The 24,867-nt window shown below is 39.6% G+C and overlaps 1 protein-coding gene across 6 annotated transcripts in view; it reads left to right on the top strand.

Annotated features, from left to right (window-relative positions):
• The window catches only part of USP6NL (USP6 N-terminal like), a 183,420-nt gene that overhangs the window by 126,245 nt on the left and 32,308 nt on the right, over window positions 1-24,867 (top strand). For all 6 annotated transcript variants that reach the window (XM_049626838.1, XM_049626836.1, XM_049626837.1 and 3 more), the window contains 8 exons: window positions 6,959-7,066; window positions 12,432-12,541; window positions 14,729-14,777; window positions 16,301-16,421; window positions 19,537-19,631; window positions 20,508-20,573; window positions 20,668-20,767; window positions 23,684-23,836. In XM_049626838.1, the coding sequence (XP_049482795.1) occupies window positions 6,959-7,066; window positions 12,432-12,541; window positions 14,729-14,777; window positions 16,301-16,421; window positions 19,537-19,631; window positions 20,508-20,573; window positions 20,668-20,767; window positions 23,684-23,836 (802 nt within the window). The remainder of the gene's footprint in view (window positions 1-6,958; window positions 7,067-12,431; window positions 12,542-14,728; window positions 14,778-16,300; window positions 16,422-19,536; window positions 19,632-20,507; window positions 20,574-20,667; window positions 20,768-23,683; window positions 23,837-24,867) is intronic.

Here is a 24,867-nt window from a genome sequence, read left to right as displayed (position 1 = left end):
CTAGCAAATCTCCCCTGAAATCTTTTTGCCCTGTACGGTTGGTGCTAAGTTTTAAACCAATTAAAACAACACACACATCTATTTAGTATCACCCCAGTCTCCTCACAAAAGTCTTTATGCATTGGGAAGCTGTGAAATTCATGGTGGTAGAGAAAAGGGCTCTCTGGTTTTTTAATGAGAAAAGGGCTCTCTGGTTAAATAAAGTTGGGAATATCAGAACGAGCCAAAGTTAAGCAAAGTTAAGTCCTTTATTACAGGACTCCTCAGAGTCTTTATTATAACATGTGGTAGGGGGACCACACCTTGAGGGACCTTAAATTGAGTGAAACTTATTAGATGGTGGAAATCTTTTTGTCATAGGGCATCTCACAGGACTAATGTCCCTTTTCTTTTTGAGCATCCTAAATACTCTTATTTAAAGTCTCTTAGACTCTTTTATTATTTTATTTTCATCAGGTGTAAGTTCATTTTGGGATTGTTGATTTTATTAACTGTTGCTTTAGTATTAGGTTGGAACTCAAAGATGTTTTCTGAGAGGAATCAGTTTAGAGTAGAATGTGAGGTATAACATCTGTGCCCTTGTTCCTTATCATGCTGCCGCTCATACTGGCCCAAAGTTGGCACCTACTTTACCTCATGTCCTTGTGGAAAGATTGCTCAAGTGGTGATGACAGGGTACATGTTGACACACGGCACCTACCTTTCATCTCCCATTCAATCCTGCAAAATATTTGTAGAATTATACGGCTTAATGTTCTTCTTTAGTATACATGTATCTATGAAAGTATGTAAGCCTGTGTAAAAATAAGCAATTCTACTAGGCTATTATTCTGACAGCAACTCTGGCTAATGTAGTTCCCAGGAAGAGAGATTTTAACAGAACTGTTTCCTTTGATGTGTAATTTTAAAGCCCTTTCCCACAGCTATAATGCTGGAACTATTTGATGATATATATGGTCCAATTTGATGTGAAACAAAATGTACCTTCTTAAAAGAATCGCTGCTTTCAGTTCATACCTAGTTTTAAATTGTACTGAGGCAAAAAAACAAAAACAAAAAAAAACACGTATTTTTCTTCTCTTCCAAGAGGAGGTATACGTTTTCTCTCCACAGATTCCTTACTTATGTAATGGTAATACGAAGAAATTTCTAAAAATATCTTGAAGGAAAAATACAGTTGTGATAGAGAATATTGGATGGAGTTGTTAAGAATCCAAGCTTTAATGGAAGACTTTCCATTCAGGTTGTTGGTGTTGCTTGTGTGTTCTCAGCGTGAACACTGTCTCTCCGTTTTCACTGCGCCAGTGTTAAATAGTATTGGGTTTTAAAAATATAGTCTACTAAATGCAGTTATCTCTGGTTTTTTTTTTTTTTTAAGTTTATTTGTTTTGAGAGAGAGCAAGTGAGCATGAGCAGGGGAGGGAGAGAGTGAGAGAGAGAGAGAGAGAGAATCCCAAGCTGAGCAGGGAGTCTGACGTGGGGCTCAATCCCACAACCGCAAGATCAGCCCTGAGCCCGTATCAAGAGTCGGACGACGACTGAGCCACCCAGGTGCCCCAAAGTTATCTCTGTTAAGTGGAGACATTACGATGTAATTAGTTGTGATGTAATTGTGTCTAAGTTGTGTCACAGCTGAGTACCTACGAAAGATACACTTGTTATTTTTTTAAAGTCAAATAATTGAATGGACCTTACATTAGCATTTTATTGTACAATGGGAAAATGGAGGCACAAAGTTTATAAATAAATTCCTCAAGGTCACACAGCTTGTTAGTCGCAAGCAGGAGATACCACGTCCAGACTCAACGGTTCATTTGTTGTATCATCTTCTATGTTGGCTTTTCCTATTGGTGTTTGTCAGCAAAAGGTCAGAGGAAGTAGAACACGGTTATAAGATGCAGTAGGGCCTTGTGTATGGTTTAAAGCTGTTTTAGATCCAGGGGCTCCTGGGTGACTCAGTCGTGTAAGAGCTTGACTCTTGATCTCAGCTCGGGTCGTGGTATCACGGATCGCGCTGCACTGACAGCATAGAACCTGCTTCGGATTCTCTCTCTCCCTCTATCTACCCCTCCCTCTGTCCCTCTCAAAATCAGTGAATAAACTTAAAAGAAAAACAAATAACATTTTTAGGTCCGGACCCGAGGGACTCCTGCCTCTCTGGAGGCAGAGATGAAGGCGCTAATGGAGCAGGGAAGCTGAAAGAAAATGGAGAGGCAGTAAAGAGACAAGCAGAGTGAGCTTCGGTTTCATGGTATACACTTGCGGTTTTGCACGTCCCCCAAACTGAGCCGTGTTTGGTGGGCTGAAAAGTTGACTCACTGGCCGCCATGATGATGTGGATCGGCACATTCATCACTATTTTCAAACCACTAAGGTTAGAAAGAAGTATTGAACATGTTAAGTCAGTTGATGGGTTGTTTTTCAGTTGATGGATTTTTAAAAGGATTTGTGTGACTGAAATAGCCTACTTGATTGTGTTGGCAAGGAAACAAAGATACTGGAAGCAAAAGTAGATTTCAGGGAACCTTACTTTATTTTTTCTTTAAGGTTTGATGTATCATATCCATTAAATAAATTTCTAACAGTTTTAAAGGTAGTACTTTTCAAATTGGAATATTAAAATGTTGTTTACATCCAACATATAGACACACTCTAAATCGTGGTTGTTAAAACTGTGGTTTCTGAAGTTGGACTAACTGAATTTCAGTTCTTTAGTTGATTAGTTTATTAGTTTTAGGACTTAGAGTTAGTTACTTTACTTTTCTGCACCTTAATTTTCTCATCCATGAAACGGGGATGATAATCGTATCTCCCTCTTTAGGAACGTGATAATATTGCAAGAAATAAATTGATATAGAAACACATATGCTGCCTCCTAATAAATAATCTGAAAATGGTAGCGTAACTTTTATTATTAAAGTTGTTATTGTTATTTGATTGATTATACTCCTCCCCGTCATCTCCACCCACATTTCCCCTTCCTGGCACATCTCTGTGTGTCCTTCAGTATTGATCTTCCCTAACTCTGTCATGTACAGTTCATGCCTCCCTTCCTCCGTTATGGTATCTCTGATACAGTCTCAAGATGAGAGCCACTGTTGCGGGACCGATAAGAAGTGACCACCACAGCAGATTCACTGCCCTCACCTCAACACCTTTATTCCTAAACTTTTTCTGGTTTTCCCTTTGACATGACGACTAACCACCCTTGCATGCCTACCATTCTCCTTTTCCCACCCTGGCCCCCTCTGAGTCTGTCTCTGTCACAACATCTCCCATCAGGGTGTGACAGCTCTGTAGCAAGTACTAGATGTGACTTTATTCGATAATAAAGGAGTGCCAGCTGATGCTATAATTATCTGTTTACATGATTATTTTCACTGCTACCCACTGAGTTCCGAGGAACTTTTTCACGTTCATGGCCATAGTACCTAGTGAGTGTTGGCCACAAAGCAGGCAGTCACTACAAAGTTTCTTTTTAGAATGAACGATACTCATTTATGAATTGGAACGCACAGCTATCACCTTGTGCTGAAGTCTACTACTTAATTGAAAGCTGTGATCTCTTACGAGGCAGTGTGATTTGCCGGAAGTGGCCTGAAGTAGGAGTAAGAAGATGAAGTTCTTTGACCTCAGCACCCATTTCTCTGGGCCCTGGTCTCCCAGCATTTAAAGGGGAGATGCACTTGCTTTGCCTCCTTTACAGACTGTTAGAGCCAGTACGAGATACTACTTTGCCAGTTAAAAGATTCTCAACAAATGTGAACTGGGCTACCGTTCTGGAGAATAAGCAAATTTTATTAGTAACTGTTGTACTTGATATAATTCCTACTTTGTTTTACAAAATTTCCAAAATTTCTATGATAGTTGAAAATTTGTGATGAAAAAAATATGTTGCCATAATGTCAGTCTGTGATGTAACAGTGCAAGTATTTGAAAAACAATAAGCACAGTTTATTTATTTTAGGGTCTCATAATGTAATTTTTCCTGATATATGTGACTTTGTTTACATGCTTTACTTCATTACCTCCTAAAGCTTGAATTCCAGATGCATCCCTTTTTATATTTCTTTTGAGCTTTTTAATTGAAGTGTAGCTGACATACAATGTTAGGTTCGTTTCAGGTGTATGGCATGGTGAGGTGAGAACTCTGTATGTTATGCTTACCTTTTAAGTACAGTTTCACTATCATCATTTTAATGCTTTCTGCTCTTGGATTTCTTTAATATTTTCTGATCCATGTATCTTAGTAAATTCACTTGAGCGGAACGGTGGCTACTAGCTACATGCATTGTGGTCTTGGAAAGATGGTCTTTGTTTTTTATAAAATGTAAAATCATTATCTTTTGCTAAAAGGCGGTGATATCTTGTGTGTGTCTTGGGCATATTATTTATCTTCTTTGTGATTCACTGTCACCACCTAGAAAATTGGGATAATAACAGTTGTTGATGTGATTAAATGGGAGAAACATCTATAAATAACTTAAAATAGTTTCCTGGACATAGTAAATGCTCAGTAAAAGTTATGCCTCGTTTTTCATTTTAATTCTGGAGTAGCATTGGGATCATTAATTTTTTCTTTCTAACCTGAAGTGTCTCTCTTATTTCTTCTTGATATAATCATCCCTTGATTTTTTTTTTTTTTAGCACATCAAATCATGACCAAATGGGGTTTATCTGAGGAATACAAAGTTAGTTTAGCATCTGAACATCAGTTCAAGTAATTCAACATATATTAAAAAACTAAAAAAAAAGAAAAAACACTTCATCTGAATAGGTGTAGAAAAGGCATTTAACAAATCAAACATCCATTCCTGATAAAAACTCTCAGTTAAGTCAGAATGCAAGGAAACTTCTCTGACATGATCAAGGGCGTCTACAAAACTGTTGCTGACATCAGACTGTCATGGTGAAAGAGTAAATTTTTTTCCCCCAAGATCAGTAAGAAGACATGATATTTACTCTCATCCCTTGCTGTTTAGCATTATACTGGAGAATGTGATCAGTACAATAAGAGAGAAAAGCCATCTGTCTTGAAAGGAAGAAATCAAGCTGTCTTTTTTGTTTTAATTTTAGATTTACTGTAAGATGAAAAATGGACATTTATATATAGTTGTTGAATACAGAATTGAATGAAAACAGTAAAATAATGTCTAAAGTCTTTTCAGGTCATGTAGTTTGAGAAATACATGTAGGAACTCTTATTTTTTTATTCATTGAAAACATCAGCCTAATGGAGATTCGAGTCCACCGAAGTTACTGTTTACCTGCCATCATCTTCCACTTGACTATTGAAATTTTCCTTTTCACATTTGCAGTAATTTCCACACCTTCTGATATTCATACCTGATGCTTACAGTACAATCTTTACAAATGTAGCAGATAATTTGAAAATACTTTTAGTGGGTGGTACTCCTTTAAAAAAGTGTAATAATACATATTACAGCTTTGGAATGAATGTAGATGGCACACTTTCTTTAGGAAAGTAAATCTTAAATTCACTGTTCTTTTAAACCACACCCAGTTTACAATTAATGGTGGTTAATGTTCAGTACCTGGGAAAGCTCCAAGTAGCAGAGTCTAGTTTACACAAAATCTTTCCATATATATATGCTTGCGGTTAGAGTGACTGTGTGAGTTAGCACATGGATGATTCTAGTCACTATCTGCTGAAATTTCACATTTGAGGCGTAGCGTGTTCATACCAGGAGAACAAAGCTGAAATTACATACGGAATTTGCCTAATGAATCAACTTCATAACATTCGCTGTTTCACAATAAAAGTTCTACAGTGTTACTCATTTTAAACCATGCAGTCGGTTTCATAAAGCTACATCATGACTTTGTTACTAAAGCATTAGTTTTCCAAAACTAGGTAGTATGTAGTAGGAGTTGAAACTCTGCTTATCAGTTCATAACTTGTCAGCATTTCAGTTAGAACTTACATCTTATTTTCTTAGCCATACTATTAACATAGATTATTTTGATCGTAAAGGTAATTATGTACCTATTCTTACCTTACTCCTTAAGATTTCTGCCACAATTTGTTTAATCATTTCCTTGTTTGGGCATTTACTTTAAAGTTTCAGGTTTTATTATGCACAACTTTGTAATGACCACAATAGATTTGTATGTTATTTTGAATAATTAGCCTTGAGGAAAAAAAAGAGACAATCTCAAGAAGGTGGAGAAGTGTATACAGTCTTAAGATTCGTAGAGTGATAGAAGTGTACAAGGACCCAAAGAGTTGATGAAGCTGATGATTTATTCTTCATTTCGTTCAAAGGTGATGGCAAGGTATTCCTGAAGAGCTACCAAAATTGAAAAGAGGAGAGGGAAAAGGGAGAGGCAGGGAGGGGGGGTGGTGGGTTGGAGGGGAGAGACAGGGAGGCCAGGAGTCAGGGAGAGAACTGAAGATTGAGGGTGGAGTTAGCCGAAGATAACAGGATATGTTATGTTGACACATTCTGGAGAGCCCCAGAGAGGGGTTGCTGCAGGAAAAGATATTGGGGCTTCCAGTATTTACACGCCATGAAAACACTTGTGGGACAAGGCGACCTTTTTGTTATTTGGAGCCTTTTAGACGAACGGGGGAAAAGGAAGAAAGTACATAACTAGTTAATTATATCAACAGGGAATGTGTAAATCGTGTTCACACCTTAAAAAAGAGCACTGATTATGCTTTCATTTTGTATGAGGGGTGCCTTTGTAATGGCATGAAAATACTGAAATGTACTAGTCATATTACCACCTTCTTACTTGTGACTTCTTTCTGTGTATGTCTCCATCACTATCCAAAGAGGAGAGATGATAGGATCCAAGTGTGCCATGTCAAAATGTATCATTTGTCATGGATACTTTGAAAACGAAGGACTGACAGATACTAATTAGTTTGATTTGAGGGATCAATCTAAGATTTGGTCATTTGTAACCTTCAATTTATGTTTCTTTTAATAAGTTTCATAGGAGAATTTACAAAGGAATCCCACTCCAGCTCAGAGGTGAAGTCTGGGCTCTACTTCTGGAGATCCCTAAAATGAAAGAAGAAACAAGAGACCTTTATAGTGTGAGTATCTACAGCTAACTTGTTTTGAAATTGAAAAGTAAAACCCATTTCCTTTCGCTTTCAAGGTGATGTAAGATATTCATGTCATTTGAAGTTATATTAAAATTACAGTACATTGAGTTTTCTAAGAACATGTTATTTTCTATATCAGTCGGTCAGTATCAAGTGCTTTTCGTGTACTTGAAATGATCAGTGTTGGGGCATATTCGTGAGGAAAACGGACTAACCCCTCATCGCAGCTGCCCTCTGGCAGTGTGGTGTCACTAAAGAGATCTACGGTTCCCCCTCATGGACATGGTGGGAAGACGGCTGTGGGACTACCGTTATTCAACAGCTGCCTGTGTGTGCTTGACTGTTTGCTTCTGGGCATGAGAAAAAAGTTTGCCTCCAAGATTAGTAGGTATTTCCCAGTTTTGTTATTTATTAATAAAAAGTCCAACTTTTGACTCCGTGATGAGTAACACTTCCCTTAAACTAGCTAATGTGTTAAATTTGTCTAGTCATTCCTTCAATACCCTTTCTAAACCTACCTTTTATATCAGTGTTTGAAAGGAATAGGAAACATACCTAAAAATCATTCTGAAATATATTCCTCAGAAAATGTAAATAAATGGAATAAATTAAAGTAGAATACAATGGCTAACAGAAAAATTATTTATAATTCAAACCCAGTACCAATCATAAAGGGAGCTTTGGAATACTCTTGATACTTTCTTTTCTTTTTCATATAATGTGTGTGTGTGTGTGTGTGTGTGTGTGTGTGTAAAATTTTATCAAGATGAAAGAAAAAAAATGGTTAATTTTAAAGAGTTACTTATTTTGTGTGTCTGAAACATTTTTTAAATTTGCTGTTTGGGCCCTACCCGGACTGTGGGTTTATGTCTTAGGATTTTAGAGTTTCAAATTATTTTAGCCTGTTGATAAGATAATTTGCTTTTAGTACCATAGTTTTAGAGCCAGTATTGAAAGTGATATCTGAGAAAACATACAGAATGTAACCCCAGCCCCTAGAACAGTGTGCCTGGCTACGTAGTAGTGCTCATTAAATTTTGGTTGAGTTAATGAGAGAACACAGTTCCTCTTCCTTCGCCTGCTCCATTCGTTTCCTTGGGCTGCCACAGAGTGCCACAAACTGAGTGGCTCAGCACAGCGGCAGTGTCTTCTGTCTCACTTCGGGAGGAGAGAAGTCTGACGTCAGGGTGTTGGTGGGCCCAGGGTTTCTCTTCAGGCTCGGGGACACTCCTTCCTGCCCCCTCCTCGCTGCGGGGATTGCCGGTGCCCCCCGGGCACGCCTGGGCCCGCAGCCACATCCCTCGTCTCCGCCTCGTCTTCACGTGGCCTTCTCCCTGTGCACATCTGTGTGTCCCACCTGATAAGGACGCCAGGTACTGGAATTGGGGTCCATCCTAATCCAGGATGGTCTCATCTTAACTTGATGACATTTGCAAAGACCCTAGTCCCCAAATCAGGTCACATTTCCAGGTTCTGGATAGATGTGAATTTGGGGAGGGGGCCCTGTTCGACCCAGCACAGGCACTGGTAGCAGCACGGTGCTTTCAGCGCTTTTAGATGTTTTCTCTGTGGCATAAAATGATCCGGGCACTGGTTCACACGAGAGATCCATTCAGTACGTGCCAGTTGTACGATAGCAACCACAGAGGAAATGACTGGCCCGTCAGTACTTCCATCCCTTTCGAACACTGCCATCAGTTCCTCTTTTGACTCTGAGTTTTCCCGGCATCATTACTTGATCTTCTTCCTTTCCCATTCCTTCCTACTCTCCCTTCTCCAAAGATGGTGTGAACTGCCCTCTTCAGGTTGGAACTTCACTAGGAGTCGAACTGCTGAGATTTTTCTCAGGTGGGTGAGATGGTCCCTGGCTCCTGAGCTGGCACTCTTGTCTACCACTTCCTCCTATTCTTTTAGTTGCACCTCAGTGTCATCCGCCTCTCTTGTGTCCGTGATCAGTCTCACGGCCGGCGGTTCAGTCCGTCGCGGTTAACTGCCTCACCTAGGGCCTTCTCAGCCTCACCTACAGGCGTCATAATCTTGTTGGCCCAACACACGGGGATATCCCGAGTTTGCACATAAATGCTTTCTGCCGTTCTTCCACCTTCAGGTTTATAGGGTCATTAGATCCGATTTCTTTGAAATGAAATGTGTGTTTTGTATTGTTGACACTCCTGGGTCTCAGCCACCCAATCCCAGAGATAACCAAGAAGCTGCTTTCCCTCCTTGCACTGAGGTAAGAAATATGCTTGATTTCCTGTATTCTGTACTCTTGTGTGTAAACAGGCAATGACATCATCTTTCTGACCCGTTACTTTTTTTTACTACTTAACTGGGATTTGCTTCTGTCTTGAGGCCTTTTTATGTTGCATTTCCTTGTCCTATAGAGAAAGTAATGCTACAGACATATTTGGGTGTTTTTCTGCCTTTGAACTATTTTATCATGTCCTATCAAACATTTCTTTCTGTCTTTAGACTTCTCAGTTTTTGCCAGGAGGCCTGTAGAATGATAATTGAAACCTCTTTACTTGCCCATTACCTTAAAAAAAATTAAAGAACAAATATGAACAGATTATCATTTTTGAACTAAATTTTGGTATCAACTTTTATCAGTGATAGTATACAATAACATTTTAGTGGTCATGTGATTCTAATACAGTACTGTAAATATCTTCCTCTGTATTTAGGACTTTGAAGTAGACCATGGTTATTCATCATGATTTTAAAAGCTACAGAAACTGCCATTCTCCAAGCTCCTGCCTCAGAACCCAAGAGTACACATAGTCATGAAACACTTAACACATACACTCATATTCCGGATAGCCTACTTCTTTCTACTTTTAGCTGAAGTCGAGAATTAGCAGTTGTGTTTTTATATGTGTTCGTTGGAGTTAAGACAGATATAGATAGATATAGATATATACACCAGTACATGGTAAATGAGTCAGTTATAATAGCGTATGTAGATGCTTAATTATACTTAAGCGTGGTTAAGTATAGATTAGTATAAATTTTAATCTCTTATCTAGTTAAACTTGGGAGATTAAATATATTCACGTAGCTCCCTTCCTCCCTGAAATGCCACTAAATTGACAGCAGTTTTTGAAAAAGCAAGCCCGCAAGGAATATGAAAATGGAAGAGAGAATGCTGCCAATTTTTGGAAACCAGAATTCAGACAAACATTTAATAAACTTAGCAGACCCGGGAAAATGAAATCCTAGGCTGGCTGTGGGAGATGGGAGACGCAACCTGATTTATATCTCAGAGTCTCCAGAAGGCTTGGTAGTTGCCAACTCCAGGTACCTCTGGGAGTGGAAGGGAAGCTGAAAACAGTGGAAGCGGTTCAGAGTCCGGTGGCAGAAGCAGTGAGACCCCCGAGGTCCCTCTGCAGCCCTGGCTCAAGGCTGAGGTCTACTGTTTGGAGAGAGTGAACCAGAGGCCTCTGGACTGGAGAGGACACACACGTTGCGGAGGGTGGGGCCGCTGTGACCAGGGCACGGAAGAGTACATGTCCTGCACTGGGGGCGTCCCAGCCTCTCCCCCTGTACTCCCTGAACGTTGGCAGCCACGTGCTTGGCTTCCCGGCAGGAGCCCAGAAGACACTTCTCTGGGGGACCTGCCCAGCCCCAGAAAATACACCCAGACGTACTGGCTTCAGGGGGACCCCCCAGTGGAGCTGCCCAGCCACGTCACTCTACAGTGAGGACACGGTGGTGAAGCCCCACCTCCGCACACAGAGCTTTTCGTCAGCTTCTAGTGTTGTACTTTTAAATAGAAGCAGACGACGAAATACCTCTGTTCATTTGAGGAAAGGAGCTAACATGAAAGACAAACGAGAACAAATGGAAAAAAAAACTTGTAAGAAACAGACGATACAGCAAGAAGAAAACTTAAAAAAAAAAACAACCCATCACAGATATCTTCAGAGGGATTGAAATAGATGTTACATCCATAAAGCAAGTACAGGATGCTATTAAAAGGAACCTTTGAGAACAACAGAGAGTTATTAATTACAAAAAATCAAAATAGAACTGAAAGATTTTAGGGAAGTTTGAGAATAACAATTGAAGGAGTTTTCCAGAAAGATGATAAAGTCAAAGAGATGGAAAGTAATAGAGAAAATATAAGAAAATTAAATGACAGCCCAGGAGATCCCACACTGTGATAGCAAGAGTTCCAGAAAGAGAAAATGGGAATGCGGCAGGAAGGTTTGAGGAAATCGACACAGGAGTTACTGAAGAAATTACTCAGAGCTGAGAGATGGGAGTCCGAGTTGTTAAGATTGAAAAGATCTGTCAAGTGCCCAACCCCGTGGATAAAAATAGATACAAATCAAGCACAGAAATGTAAAGTTTCAGAATGTGGAGAGAAAACTGCTTACAAGCTTCTAGAGAGAAAAAGATTTCATACAAAGACACCAGAATTAGAGTTGCAACACCGGAAGCTCTAGAAGACAGTAAAGGCAGTGCCTTTTGAGCAGAAGTAGTTTCCAGCTTAGAATTCTAAAACAGCCAGACAGTTAAGTAAGGAGGTAGAATTATCAGACATTCAGAGTTTCAAAAAAGTTTACCTTCCGTACACCCTCCACAGGAGCTACTGGAGGATGTGCCCCTCCAGGACAAGGGAATAAACCAAGAAAGAAGATGTGAGACCCAGGAAACAGGGGACCCAAGCGAAGGATGGCCCAGCTGAGGGTGAAAGGGACACCCCACACCCCGGCTGTGCAGCACATCCTGAGGTCCGGGAGCCCAAGGCTGGAGCTGGACAGGAGGCTGTGGCAGAACACCCGCAAGAAGTGGAAATGGGAGAGTACCTTTTCCCCGGCAACAGCACCAGAGGAGATCAGTGCGGCTTCGAGTGAGTTTGGGATTGGATTCGCAGCAAGCAAACAGAAAATGAAGCAACTCAAGAAAGAAGGCAGTGATTAGCTTGAAGGAAAACGAAAACACTGTGCTGGAAAGCAACAAGAACTCATAATGGACTGCGTGGCCCAGCTGTGAAGTGCTTTTGCGTAGTCTGAGCAGTGCAAACTCGGAGAAGTTCTTCCTTCAGAATTAAAATCTGTATGGTTAAGATGAATGAGAGAAGGTGGTGGGAAGAGGAGAGGATGGGTGTGAGGGAGACCCGAGTCGGGAGAGGGTGGGGGGGATGGGTGGGAGGGACGCTCTTCATTGTGTGCCTTTTCATATTCATTGGTGAGCCATGGGCTTCATTGGTGAGCCATGGGCGTGGTCTTCCTAAACGAAAACAGCTTTTAAATGAGAATTATGTTTTGATTTATTATTTTAATGAGAATTATTTTCAACAACTGATTTCCATAAAAACATGCTTTCTTCCCCTCTTTTTTCTCTTCAGAAATTAAAGCACAGAGCACGGGGCTGTTCACCTGACATCAGACAAATAGACCTTGATGTCAACCGCACATTTAGGGACCATATTATGTTTAGAGACCGTTATGGTGTTAAGTAAGTAAAGTTTGAAATATAAATGGCATTTATAAATAGTGTTTACTAAAGTCTTCATTAACTTAAAACATGAGTAAATAGAATGTCTTATATGAACTATAATTTTGATGTATGTCCTAAAAGCTTAAGCTCGTTTGGTCTGTGTTGTATGAAACTTAGGATCTAGGTTAACTGAAATTTTTTAACCTTTGATATAGTAGATGCCATACAGTTGGTAAGGAATCATTTTATGATCCAAGAAGGGTTAAAAATACAGTAGCTACTTTTATTACAATCTTAGTAAAGAAATTTGAGATTGTGTTACTTTTTGAGAACCATGTCAGTGACAAATAGATCCCTATAAATTTGACCCCAAAGCATAGCTGAAACAAAAAAAGAGGAATGGATGAATGAATGAGTACTACCGTTTATGAACGAGAGGGATAGTTTTGTTGACCTCAGGATCAGGTAGAGTTCAACAAAAGAAACAGAAACCTGGTGAGAGGTGTGTATTCAGAGATTTATTGAGAGGAGTTGGTTTATACAGTAGCGGGGGCTGGCGAGGCACGTCCCCTGATGGGGAGGCAGGCCATCAGAAAGGACAGGCTGGCACTCGTGAGCACAAGCCGGGCTGCTTTCCACAGAAAGAGCTGCTCCAGGGAAGCCTCACATCGCTCTTAAAACCTTTCAACCGATTGAATCAGGCCCGGCCAGACTATCTAGGACAATTGCCCCTACTTAAAGTCAGCTGATTATAGATTGTAATCGCATCTACCAAATACCTTCTTTCAATAACACCTAGGTTAGCTTTTGAATAACTGGGAGTTGTAGCCTAACCAAGGTGACACATAAAGCTGACTGTGACCGTGTATCCTTGTCGACTCAGTTTCCGAATACAGATAAATACAAGGCCATACTTTTGCCTAACGCGATTTTGCCTAGGACTGAAACTATGCTAGTCCTTACCCCACAAGAGGATGCAAAGTCTTTGGTGATGGTTACTCTTCTGCTTTGATATTCTAAAACCTAAATACTGCGATACAAAGTTAATTATTATTAATATATCTAATATAGCTAATACATTAGGTGAGAAGGGAAAAGGAAGGAGGAAAACAAAAATATTTTAAAATGTATATATTTATGTATACACACACACACACACACACACACACACACACACACACACACATTCATGCCAAAATAAGAAACGCTCAGAACAGTGATAACCGTCATTTCTGTGGCTGGGCACGTGGTGGTGGCTGGGTGCCACTACACATTTCATATTCCCTTTGTCCTCTGCAAATACCTCAGCTGGTAGTGGTTCTCTACCTGGTGGGATGACCTAACTGTTAATTCTGGACCATTAGCCGTCCTGCCTGAATTAGATTGCTGTATTTTTCCATTGACTTCAATCGCAAGGTTTGGTTATACTAAGAGACCCCCTAAGTATTCTCCTGTGTTCTGGACATAGTCTTCCTTACATCCATTATGTAGTAGCAACTCAGTTTCTCCTTAGTAACCAGGATCAACCCCTCCAACCAGTACAGTCAGCCTCCTTCACCTGGTGATTCAGAGGCTTGAGGAGCCCAAAGTGGCTGGGTGGCAATCTCAACTACCGGTTCAGTGGGATCACTCCTAGACCAGCAGCGCGTAAGGCTGATGGGATGGGAAGCAAACATTTTGCTAGTGGACTACTAGGGATCATAGTGGGTTGAGCCATCCCCATTTCTGCCGCTTGAATCTTGGAACCCATTTCCTGGCTGTGGGGCAGACAGCATCATGTAGTGGGGGCTTATTGAGAGCACATACAGCTTCCCACGTGATGTGGCCCCAGCCCTGCACGGTATTGTACTGAGCTGGCACTGTAACAGGCTTCGCAAGGCCTCCATAGTTCTGTGAAGCTGGCTGCTCCCATGTGGTTGATTTTGTAGTGAGAATAGTTCAGTGAAGGATGGCAACAAGTTTGAGAGATTGTGAAGCCCTTTGTGTTTTTTGGCGTCAATTTTATCAGAATGAATGTCCTCTAACCTTGAATTTAGACTGTATAGATTATCGTTCACATTTAAGCTGGGGGTCATTTCTTTATTACAACAGTGATTTTGTCTGGATTATCTGTTTTGAGGCAAACTGTTTATTTGTTTAAGTTTGTGTTTTTAAAAATAGGTGAAATAAGTAAGTTGTGTTTAATATAAATTCTCTTCTCTCTAGGCAACAATCCCTATTCCATGTTCTTGCTGCATATTCTATTTATAACACGGTAAGTTGGAGCACACCCACCCACAGCTCTTTGGGCTGTATTCTGAGGAACTGGAGGAACTCTTGGGGCTCTCCCTGCCTCTGTGGGTCTTTTCAAGGCTCCTCTGGTGACCCTGGGGTCTTAGAACAGAGCCACTTTGAAGTGGGAAAAACCACCGCATGCCAGTGAATCTCTCGTTTTCCCCTCTTTCTCTGGATTGTTTTGTTGTTTTGTGATGTTGTTTGTCTTGTTTTTATTTTACACAGTAGCGCTGAGAATGAGCAGGGCTAGAAGTTTAGGGAGTCAGTGGGCAGATTAATTTTTGCTTGACCCTTGAACATTCCTCACCACCCCTGGGACCGAGGTTGCCTTTCAGGGTATGGACCTACTTGCCAAGCCCAGGAGCAGGCTAAAAGTAAACTTTTTGGTAATGGAACATGTTGTTCTTAACGTATTTATAACTCAGGGGAAGATAATAATTTGGGGAAAGATAAATTAGTGTTGAACCTAATGTGGATGTTAAATAAATGCTTGTTGACTGGGTTCTAAGGAGGACAACCTTGAACCTTGAGTGTGTAATTTCTATTATAGTAAAGCGTTTCAGTTATGAGAAAGTTCAAGCTAGGACAAGTTAAAGAGTTTATTAAAGGCCATTTCATAGAAATGAAGCAGTGGTTGGGCCTCATGGAATTTGGAGCTGGACAGTGAGAGTGAGAAGACTTCACTGAGAAGAGCTATACTCTCTGTCTTTTCCACTCTGAGGCCATGTGGTAACTCTGATTATCTCTGTAAACTGTTTGTCCCACTGTCTCTGTCCAGATTCCTTTCTTTGCCTACTTTTCACTTTTCCCATGGCTAAAATAGCACCCACAGAATGGTCGACATGACCATTCTTTCAAATTGCATTCCACCATCTGATTACAGATCTCCTGGAGAGAGTATGGGATTAGTCAGTGCAGCCAATTAACTGTTCCCCTGGGGTCAGGTGACCTCTTCTACTCCAGCAGCTTTGGTTCATGTGGCACAAACATGAAGCCCTAAGGCCCCATCGTAAGCAGGGAGTATGGGGAGAGTAGGCAATTCTCAGAGAAGGGACAGAGACTGGTTGGGTATCCCAAAATGTGTCTGTATAAAGGCCTGGAAATCCAGAGGAAAAGAGACAGCAATCTGGAAACTGTAGGAGGAGAGAAATTTGCCAGCATTTGAACAAAGAGGGGGAGTATTGAACTGAGAATCACACATACAAAGGAAAAATAAACCTAGCACTCTTTACAGAAGGTATAATGGTATTGAATAGGAGATAATAAAAATACATGCAGCTTTAGACTTTGTCCACACTTCTACATTCATTCTTGAATACAAATTTATTCTTTTATAGCATATAGTTCAGTGTTGTAAAAATTGTAGTCTTTATCTGTAGAATTGCCGATTCTTTAATGTGTTTAAGCATTTTCTGATTATTTTGTAGGGCAGGTTTTTATATGTGTATATCCATGTGATTTGATCTTAAAACCCCCAGTTTCTTTGTTCTCATTTGTCTTCAGGAAGTTGGATACTGTCAGGGGATGAGCCAGATCACAGCTTTGCTCCTTATGTATATGAATGAAGAAGATGCCTTCTGGGCCCTGGTCAAACTATTCTCAGGCCCCAAACATGCCATGCATGGTAAGAAAACCCCAGAGTTTACACAAAACAATAAACAGGGAAGGGAGAAAAAGGTAAATTAAAACAAAGTCAAACTTTGGGAAATGCTTGTTAGGGTTAAGGACAAAAAATTAATGGCTGGGAGTTTGTTCAGGTGATTAGTGTTTGTGAGTCATTTCTTATTTCCTCCTTCTTTATTGAACTTTGCTAAACATTTCTGTTCACGTTTACCTCTGTTGTGTTTGCCTCAAGGTATACTGTTGGCATTCTGAAATTCTCTCCTCACTTGCCCCCAGTCAGAAGAAGCTAATTTAGGTTTGGAGGAGTTTAGGAAGAGCTGTGTTACCGGGAGAAATAAAAGATGCCTTTTGACCAGAACTTTCAGACTGTCACGCAGTTCTCATTTCAGTGAGATGTGTGCTTTGCTTCTTGTAGCCATAAAATTGATTCCATTTTACAGTAAAAGGCTGCTGATGACATGCTGCGGGTACTTTGTTATTTAATACCTCAAAACTTGCATGAGTTTTTGGTTCTCAGGTTAGAAGATTGTTTTTAATAACCTTTTTCCTAAATCTGCCAAGCATATACAAGAGATTTTGGAGAGTTTGGATTGCAACTTCTCTTGGAAGTAAAAGTGCCATTTGCCCATATAATGCAAAATTATGTTCCCAGTGCCATCCATGATAATACCAAATTAAAAACATTTTTGACATGAATCCCTCTAAGAAATGGATCATCTAAGTTCCATTTGTGAGTAAGCTTGATGTGGTGAGGAACCTGCCACATGTTGAAAGTGATATTTTAACATTTTCAGAATTATGACTATAGCTTATTAAATCTCACGTTCTTACCATGTGGTTTCTATGGAGGTATTTTGTGGTGTGTGTGTGTGTGCGCGCGTGTGCATGCGGCCATCTCCCTCAGTTTTCCTAGGGAATTTTTTTTTTTTTTTTTTTTTTAATGACTACTATTACTACTTCTACTGCTGATAACTGTTTCTGGACACTTTGTATCCCATCAGTAGACTCCAAAAGTAAGAGGTAAGATACAGCATTTTGAACTGCCATCCAACACACAGTCATTTGAAAAGGCATCTAGAAGAGAAACAACTGTCCCTTATCCATCTTTATTTTGACTGGCGTTGCTCCTCTGTGCTGAAGTGCAGAGGCATGTGCAGAGGCATACTCAGGAGTATGTAATCACGTGGAAGACTGCCCAAGTTCAGGGAAGTCCTTTCTTTCAAACATACCCGATAGCTTACTTTCAGCAGTTGTCACCAGTCTAATCTGTAAAGTAACATTCTTACTATCCTAACGTTTGCATTTATTGTGCAGCTTAGGTCATTATCGTGGGTAAGTTTATACTTAGAGATATTTGCTTCTAGGTCTGCAGATGGAATTTTATAACTAAAGGTTGCCTCGGTTCTTTGCAAATCCTGTATGATAGTGATGTCACTTAGAAATGTATAGAATAAAGTGAGGGCTGAAGAATATGAGATTTTAAAACACCAAATGCGGGATATCACTAATAAGTGAAGAAATGTTAGCTATCTTAGCATCCTTGAGCGAGTGTTTATTACTGAGGGGCATTGCCTTTTTCAAAATGAGACCTTTTCTTGAAATTCTTCCAATTCCCATTCTTATCAAATTGACTAGGAAAGTGGCACAGATATAGATTTTTTTTTTTTTTTTATGACCTAATTTCCCTGGAAAATGTTACTATGGGAGGCATAGAATCTCTATCTCTGGAAATATTTACAAATACCTCAGAAAACTGAAAATTAGTTAAGAAATAGTCCTTCCCCAAAGATTATAAAGCAGTGTTTCCCAAAAGCATGTCTCTTGCGTTCTTGGAGGAACACAGTTTTAATTTTTGGAAACAGATGTTCTCTGGGGGGAAAAAAAAAGGTGGACTCTAAGATCAACTAAGTCTGGCAGACAGAGCTAAACAAAGTTTCTTTAGTTTATAAAACATGTTAGTAGCATTAGGAAGCTCTTATGTATCATGAATATGCAACAAGCGTTCCTATAACACAAGGTCCTTCCTCTGGATTCTTTTTTAAAAACAGAGCACAGCTATTAACATCCTTCAAAGTTACAGAAAGCCCAGACTGGAAATAACTAATGGGAGAAATGATGCATCTGTTGAGGATACTTCCTTTCTAATGCATTGTGTAGAATATCTGAAAGGAAACTTGTAAATAAACATACATGTAGGGTTCCATGAGATAAATACACAAAATCAGTACTAATTCACCATTTACGATTTGTTACTTCCTAGAAATCTTACAGATTATATTGTATAATCAGATGGGATGAACTACAACGTTAGATAGAATGTTGATCATATAGTGCCAGAATGTCTTAGATGATGTCAAATATCACTTACAGAAAGGATTAAAAATGATAAAAACTTTGGAAGCACAATATTAATGAAGTTGTTAGAGTAAGACTGAAAAAAGTAATGTTTGTTATGTAGGATATTGACAGTAAAATAAAATGATAAGTCCTTAAGACTAGAATAACCTATAAAAAATTTGTACATTTAAACCCCAAGGGATGCTTAAATCCAGAGAGCAAACTAAGGGTTCCTCGAGGGGTATCGGGTGGTTGATGGGCTATGTGGGTGAGGGGCTGTAATGAGGCACTTGTTGGGATGAGCACTGGGTGTTGTATGTAAGTGATGAATCACTAAATTCTACTCCTGAAACCGTTGTTACACCATATGTTAACTAACTTGATTTTACGTAAAATTAAAAAAAAAGAAATTTTAAAAAATTTGCACATTTAAGATATGCTTTAAGATACTTTAAGAGAACAGATAATCCTGATAAATGGCTTCAGTTCATTTTTCATCTTTTCTTAATTTCTAAGTTTCCCTTTTAATTCAGAAATATTGGCCTCTTTTATATTTTTACAAGGTTATAAGAGATCTCTGGCAAACAACTACTAGACCACAAGTTTCATTACCCAGAGCTCATACACGATTATTTCCTTGGTGGGGAGGACAAATATCTCACTAACTCCTGGATTTTTGTTGTTGCTGACAGTTAAAAATGAAAACAGTGTGTTGTATTTTAAAAGAGGGTTTTTGTTGTTACTGTTTATGAAAAACTGTTTTTATGTTTGTATTCTAGGCTTTTTTGTTCAAGGTTTTCCTAAACTCTTGAGATTTCAAGAACATCATGAAAAAATACTGAATAAATTTCTATCCAAGCTTAAGCAACACTTGGTAGGTAGATATGACTTTGACTTACACCCACTTATACCAGGAATGAAGCTAGAGGAATTGAGTGCAGCCTTTGGTCCCAATTACTTGATTGATTTGCAGTGTTGTCCAGTTCCTTTCCTATGCACTTGTCATTGCCAGGTGTTTGAAGAGCATGAGATTTGTGAAATTTAATTGTTGTTTATGTTTATTTTTGAAGGAGAGAGAGACAGAGTGTGAGTGGGGGAGGGGAAGAAAGAGAGGGAGACCCAGAATCTGAAGCAGGCTCCAGGCTCCAAGCTTTCATCACAGAGCCCGACACGGGCCTTGAACTCACGAGCCGCGAGATCATGACCTGAGCCAAAGTCAGACACTCAACTGACTTGAGCCACCCAAATGCCCAACATTTGTGAAATTGAGTACTGATGAACCATCACAGCCCTAACTCATAGAATCAAATCACTTCTTTGCAGATGATATATACAAATAATATAGTTTTTAAAGATATATGATTTCTCTGTAACTTTGGAGGCTTTTTACTTTAAGGCTCATACAGACATCCTTAGTGAGCCATATATATACTCTACTATAAAACACGATGAGTTAGTGAAGCAGAGATAGTTCACGGTAAAATGTGTTCTAGAGAATCAAAATGTATTACAATCCTGTATGCGAAGGATTTATTCTTAAGGTGATTTCCAAAAGTGAAATTGAGGGAGAAAGAGAGGAAGCAAGAAGAGAAAAAAACTAGAAATACTCTAGCATGAAAAAGATTTGGAATGAAACGGTTTTATGTTTAGTTTTGACAGCTGCCTCCCAACAGCCTTCCTAACTTTTAGTATTAGATTGTCATATTTCATTTGCTGCAATCCAGAAATTTGAAGTCTTTGTTTTTTTCAGGATTCTCAAGAAATCTACACAAGTTTTTACACAATGAAATGGTTTTTTCAATGTTTCCTTGATCGTGTGAGTATTTGTTTACAAAACCCAATCATAAAATTATAAATACCAGATGAGGGGTGAGCTGTTAATCTTATCTCTGTTTTGTTTTTAATTATAGACTCCCTTTACACTAAACCTCAGAATATGGGATATCTACATCTTTGAAGGAGAACGAGTTCTTACCGCTATGTCTTATACAATCTTAAAATTACACAAAAGTAAGAAAATGTTTAAGTATAAGGATTTCACGAAAATCAAGGCTTGATTTAACTCTGATTTCTCATTCCCCACCCAGTTTCAAATTCCTTTTCTTTTTGTGGTGGATTAAAACATTTCTTGAAAGTTCATGAAGAAGTCATGTTTGGTTGGTAATTGGCTTTCCTTGGTTCTGTCACATGACTAGTAGCTGATTACATCACAGAGGTCTTTGATTTGTTTTTCTGTTTCAGTTTCATTTTCACACTGAAGCAGTGGAACACAGTGTCCCGATTTCACTATTAATATTATTCCAACCAAGTTTTGTTCCCTTATTCCTTTCATCAGTCTGAATCTCAGGTTTGTAATCAGAGACGAGAGAGACCAAAGAGACCAGGCCCTTAGTTTAAAGGTCTAGAGAGAGGACATTTTCCATCATTGTTTCTTTCATCCAGGAAAAAAGCCTCCAACTCTAAGCTGTAGACCAAAGATGGGGAACCTTCTGCTTATCTCTCTACTTGACCACATTGTCTCTGGGGCAAGTACAGTCACTGTCTCTAGTTGCACACATGCAACAAGGCTTTAAAAAGTCTTCAGTTGCAGTATTTCAACGGCTGTATAAATTTGGCATGCTATGCCTTACTTTAGAAATCGAGAAATGAGAGTTTTCTTCATGGATATAAAGAACCTTATTCATCTTTAAGCCTCTGTTCAACCTTTATAGTTATAACTCCTCGTAGTAACTTCTCTTGTAACTGCAGAGAAGAGAGTCACTGGAAGCTTTAGAACTTCCTAGAGTGCCTCAAGCCTAGGTCTTAAACATGCATAGTTTCACCTGTTTTGGTCCTTTTACCCTCTTAGGTTATTTCTGAAAGATTCATCTGTTCAGCCTCCCACCTAAACTATAAGCTAATTGAGTACTTGGGGTCATGTTTTGTAAGTTTTTTCCCCCTGTTGTGCTTGGCATTGTTCTAAGTACACGTTAGGTATTTGAATATAAAATTGTTTGATTGCTTACTTGAAAAACATGACTTCGGATCATCCAAAGTTTAGATACAAATGAGAAGTCCCAATGAAATCAAGTTCGTATTGTTTACTCTGAAAGATAGGGATTCAGAAGCGCTGTGGTTCCTTTCCCTTAAACCCAGACCTCACTCCTCCAGCTCACACACTGCTGCACTGAGAGAACTGTGTCCCGAGACTCAGGGTCTGTCAGAAAGCCCCAGGAAATCAGTCTCTCCTGCCCCATCCACCCCTCCCCATCTCATTCCCTCCCCTCCTCTCCTCTCTGTGTCCTTTCTCTCTCTCTGGATCATGAACTAAGATGTGGAACAAAAGTATACTTCTAATTAAAATTTATATGTATTAGTTTAATGTTCATTAAACAGCAAGAAAATAGAAACATGATGTTATATTTCTCCATAGCTCTGTTCACCACCTTAAATTATGTTTTATTTGTATGACTTTTTTTTTTTTTTTTCTAAATGTGTGTGTGTTTTTGAGAGAGAGAGAGAGAGAGAGAGAGAGCACAAGCAGGCGAGGGGTAGAAAGAGAAAAGGAGATAGAGAATCCGAAGCAGGCTCCAGGCTCCACGCTGTCAGTGTAGAGCCTGACACGGGGCTTGAATTCACGAACTGTTAAATCGTGACCTGAGCCGATGTCAGACGCTTAACCAACTGAGCCACCCAGGCGCCTCTTATTTATTTGACTCTTGCTTCGTTTTGGCAAGTGAGAAGTTTCTTTACCCTTGGCAAGTAAACTGGAAGCATAATAATTACTTTATATCCTATCCTATCATTGGACTAAATAGCTATTGGAAAAAACGTGTCTGCTGCTTTATAGTTTTTTATTAGTTAGGAAGACAGAAGCTCCAGGATTCATGTGAAGTTGCTTCACCAGAAAACTTCAAAAACTGTGTCTGGGCACCTGAATTCAGTGACAGCTCCCCTGAGATTTTGTTCTTGTTTTTTTCTTGATTTCCTTAATAATATTTAGAGACATTGTTATGGGATTATGGGAGGTTTATCACACGGTGGTTTTAAATAGTAAAAAAAAAATGTAATAACCTAACTGTCCAGTGTTAGAACACTAATTATATAGTACTTATATCCAGTGGACTCAAAAGTATGATCAGTTTTTTAAATTGATACCTGTGTATACACATCTGCTTGTAGGGCAGTGGCTCTTGGGATCCTAGCTGATTTTTGCTTTCTACTTTGTATCTGAAATTTGAATTTTTTTTTTTTAACAAAACTGGTTTCTTACGTAGAAATACAAATAAGATTAATCATCTAGATTTTTTGGAAATTCTGATATAGTAAAAATAGAGACTTGAAATGGGTTTGTGTATGGTAGGTAGAGCTCCATAACAATAAAACAGCCCTCATGGCATCCTAGTTGGTCTGTGTCTCTAACGAGTACTTGCTCTGGGTTAATATTAACGTCTAAGGTATGGGTAGTCTTAAATAAACCAATGAAAAGGTATTTAGCAGAATTTACCTTCTGCTGTCTCCCCAGAGTACCTGCTTTTCTCTGTGACTGCTTTAATGTCAGAAAAAGAAAAATGTTTGTTTGTTTGTTTATAGAGAAAGAGAGCATGTGTGGGAGCCTGTGAGTAAGGGGAGGGACAGAGGGAGGGAGAGAGAGAATCCCAAACAGGTACTGCACTGTCAGCACAGAGCCAGATGCAGGGCTTGATCTCATGAACATGAGATCATTACCTGAGCCAAAATCAGGAGCCAAATGCTTAACTTACTGAGCCACCCAGGTGCCCCAGAAAATATTTTTATCTCACAGAGTTTCAGTGATTCTTACAACGCTATGTATAAGCTGTATGCTGTGCCCTTTTTGAAAACTACAACCCCAGAATAGAATGCATTATCTTCTCAACCTGAAACAGCTGTTGATGCAGCATTCGTGTTTCTCTCATTCTTTCTTAGAACACCTAATGAAACTGTCCATGGAAGAACTTGTAGAATTTCTTCAGGAGACCCTGGCAAAGGATTTTTTCTTTGAAGATGACTTTGTAATAGAGCAACTTCAGATTTCTATGGTAGAACTGAAGCGCGCAAAATTAGACCTCCCAGAACCTGGTAAGAAATACTCAAAACACTTTATATCTAAATCATAATTAAAGTTGGGAAACACGGCGCAATGAACACAAGCCGTTTCTGTTTCCGAACATAAGCATTATGCGTACTTGTGGATGGCAAGCTGCTTATGGCATTATGCTTATTTTAAGAAAAAGCAAATAAACGCATTAATGAAATCCGCCCCTCCTAGTAAAATAACTGTACTGTCCCTAGTTAAATTTAGAAGGTTTGGGTGGCAAATAATACTGATCAAGAGTAGTAATCATGGTGCTTTAACTGAACATAAACAATGACCTTTACTTTCATCACGTCATGTTGTAAAACCATAAGTAATAGCAGAGAAAGTAAAAGATCCATTTTGTAGAAGAGGAAATTGATACTGAAATGCTTATGTACAGAGCTACAGAACCAGCAGATGGCATTATTGACCCTGGAGTCCAAGTTTTCTGACTGCTGATCCGGGATTCCTTGCATTACATTGCTGTGTGGATAATATATTTTATTTGCTTCTTTCTTTTTTAATTTTTTTACAAGTTTATTTTTATTTATTTTGAGAGAGAGAGAGACAGCAAGCAGGGGAGGGACAGAGAGAGGGGGAGGCAGAATCCCAAGCAGACTCGGCCCTGTCAGTGCAGAGCCCCATGCGGGGCTCTGACTCAGGAACAGTGAGATCATGACCTGAGCCAAAATCAAGAGTCAGACGCTTCACCGACTGAAATGCCCCTTTATTTATTTTTGAGAGTGAGAGAGACTGAGCACAAGTGGGGGAGGGGTAGAGGGGGAGGGAGAGGTAGACACAGAATCCGAAGCAGGCTCCAGGCTCCAAGCTGTCAGCACAGAGCCCAATGCAGGGCTCAAACCCATGCCATGAGACTATGACCTGAGCCAAAGTCAGATGCACAACCGACCGAGCCACCCAGGCTCCCCTTATTTGCTTATTTCAGTACAGCTTTCAGCACCTCCTATTAGATTATCTGCAGGGTGCTGTGGCAGAGACCCAACAACTGAAGAGAAGGACGTGGTCCTTGTGT

The sequence above is a fragment of the Panthera uncia genome, chromosome B4 (assembly GCF_023721935.1).
Source record: "Panthera uncia isolate 11264 chromosome B4, Puncia_PCG_1.0, whole genome shotgun sequence".
Lineage (NCBI taxonomy): Eukaryota > Metazoa > Chordata > Mammalia > Carnivora > Felidae > Panthera > Panthera uncia.
This window is presented reverse-complemented; position numbering and strand designations above follow the sequence as displayed.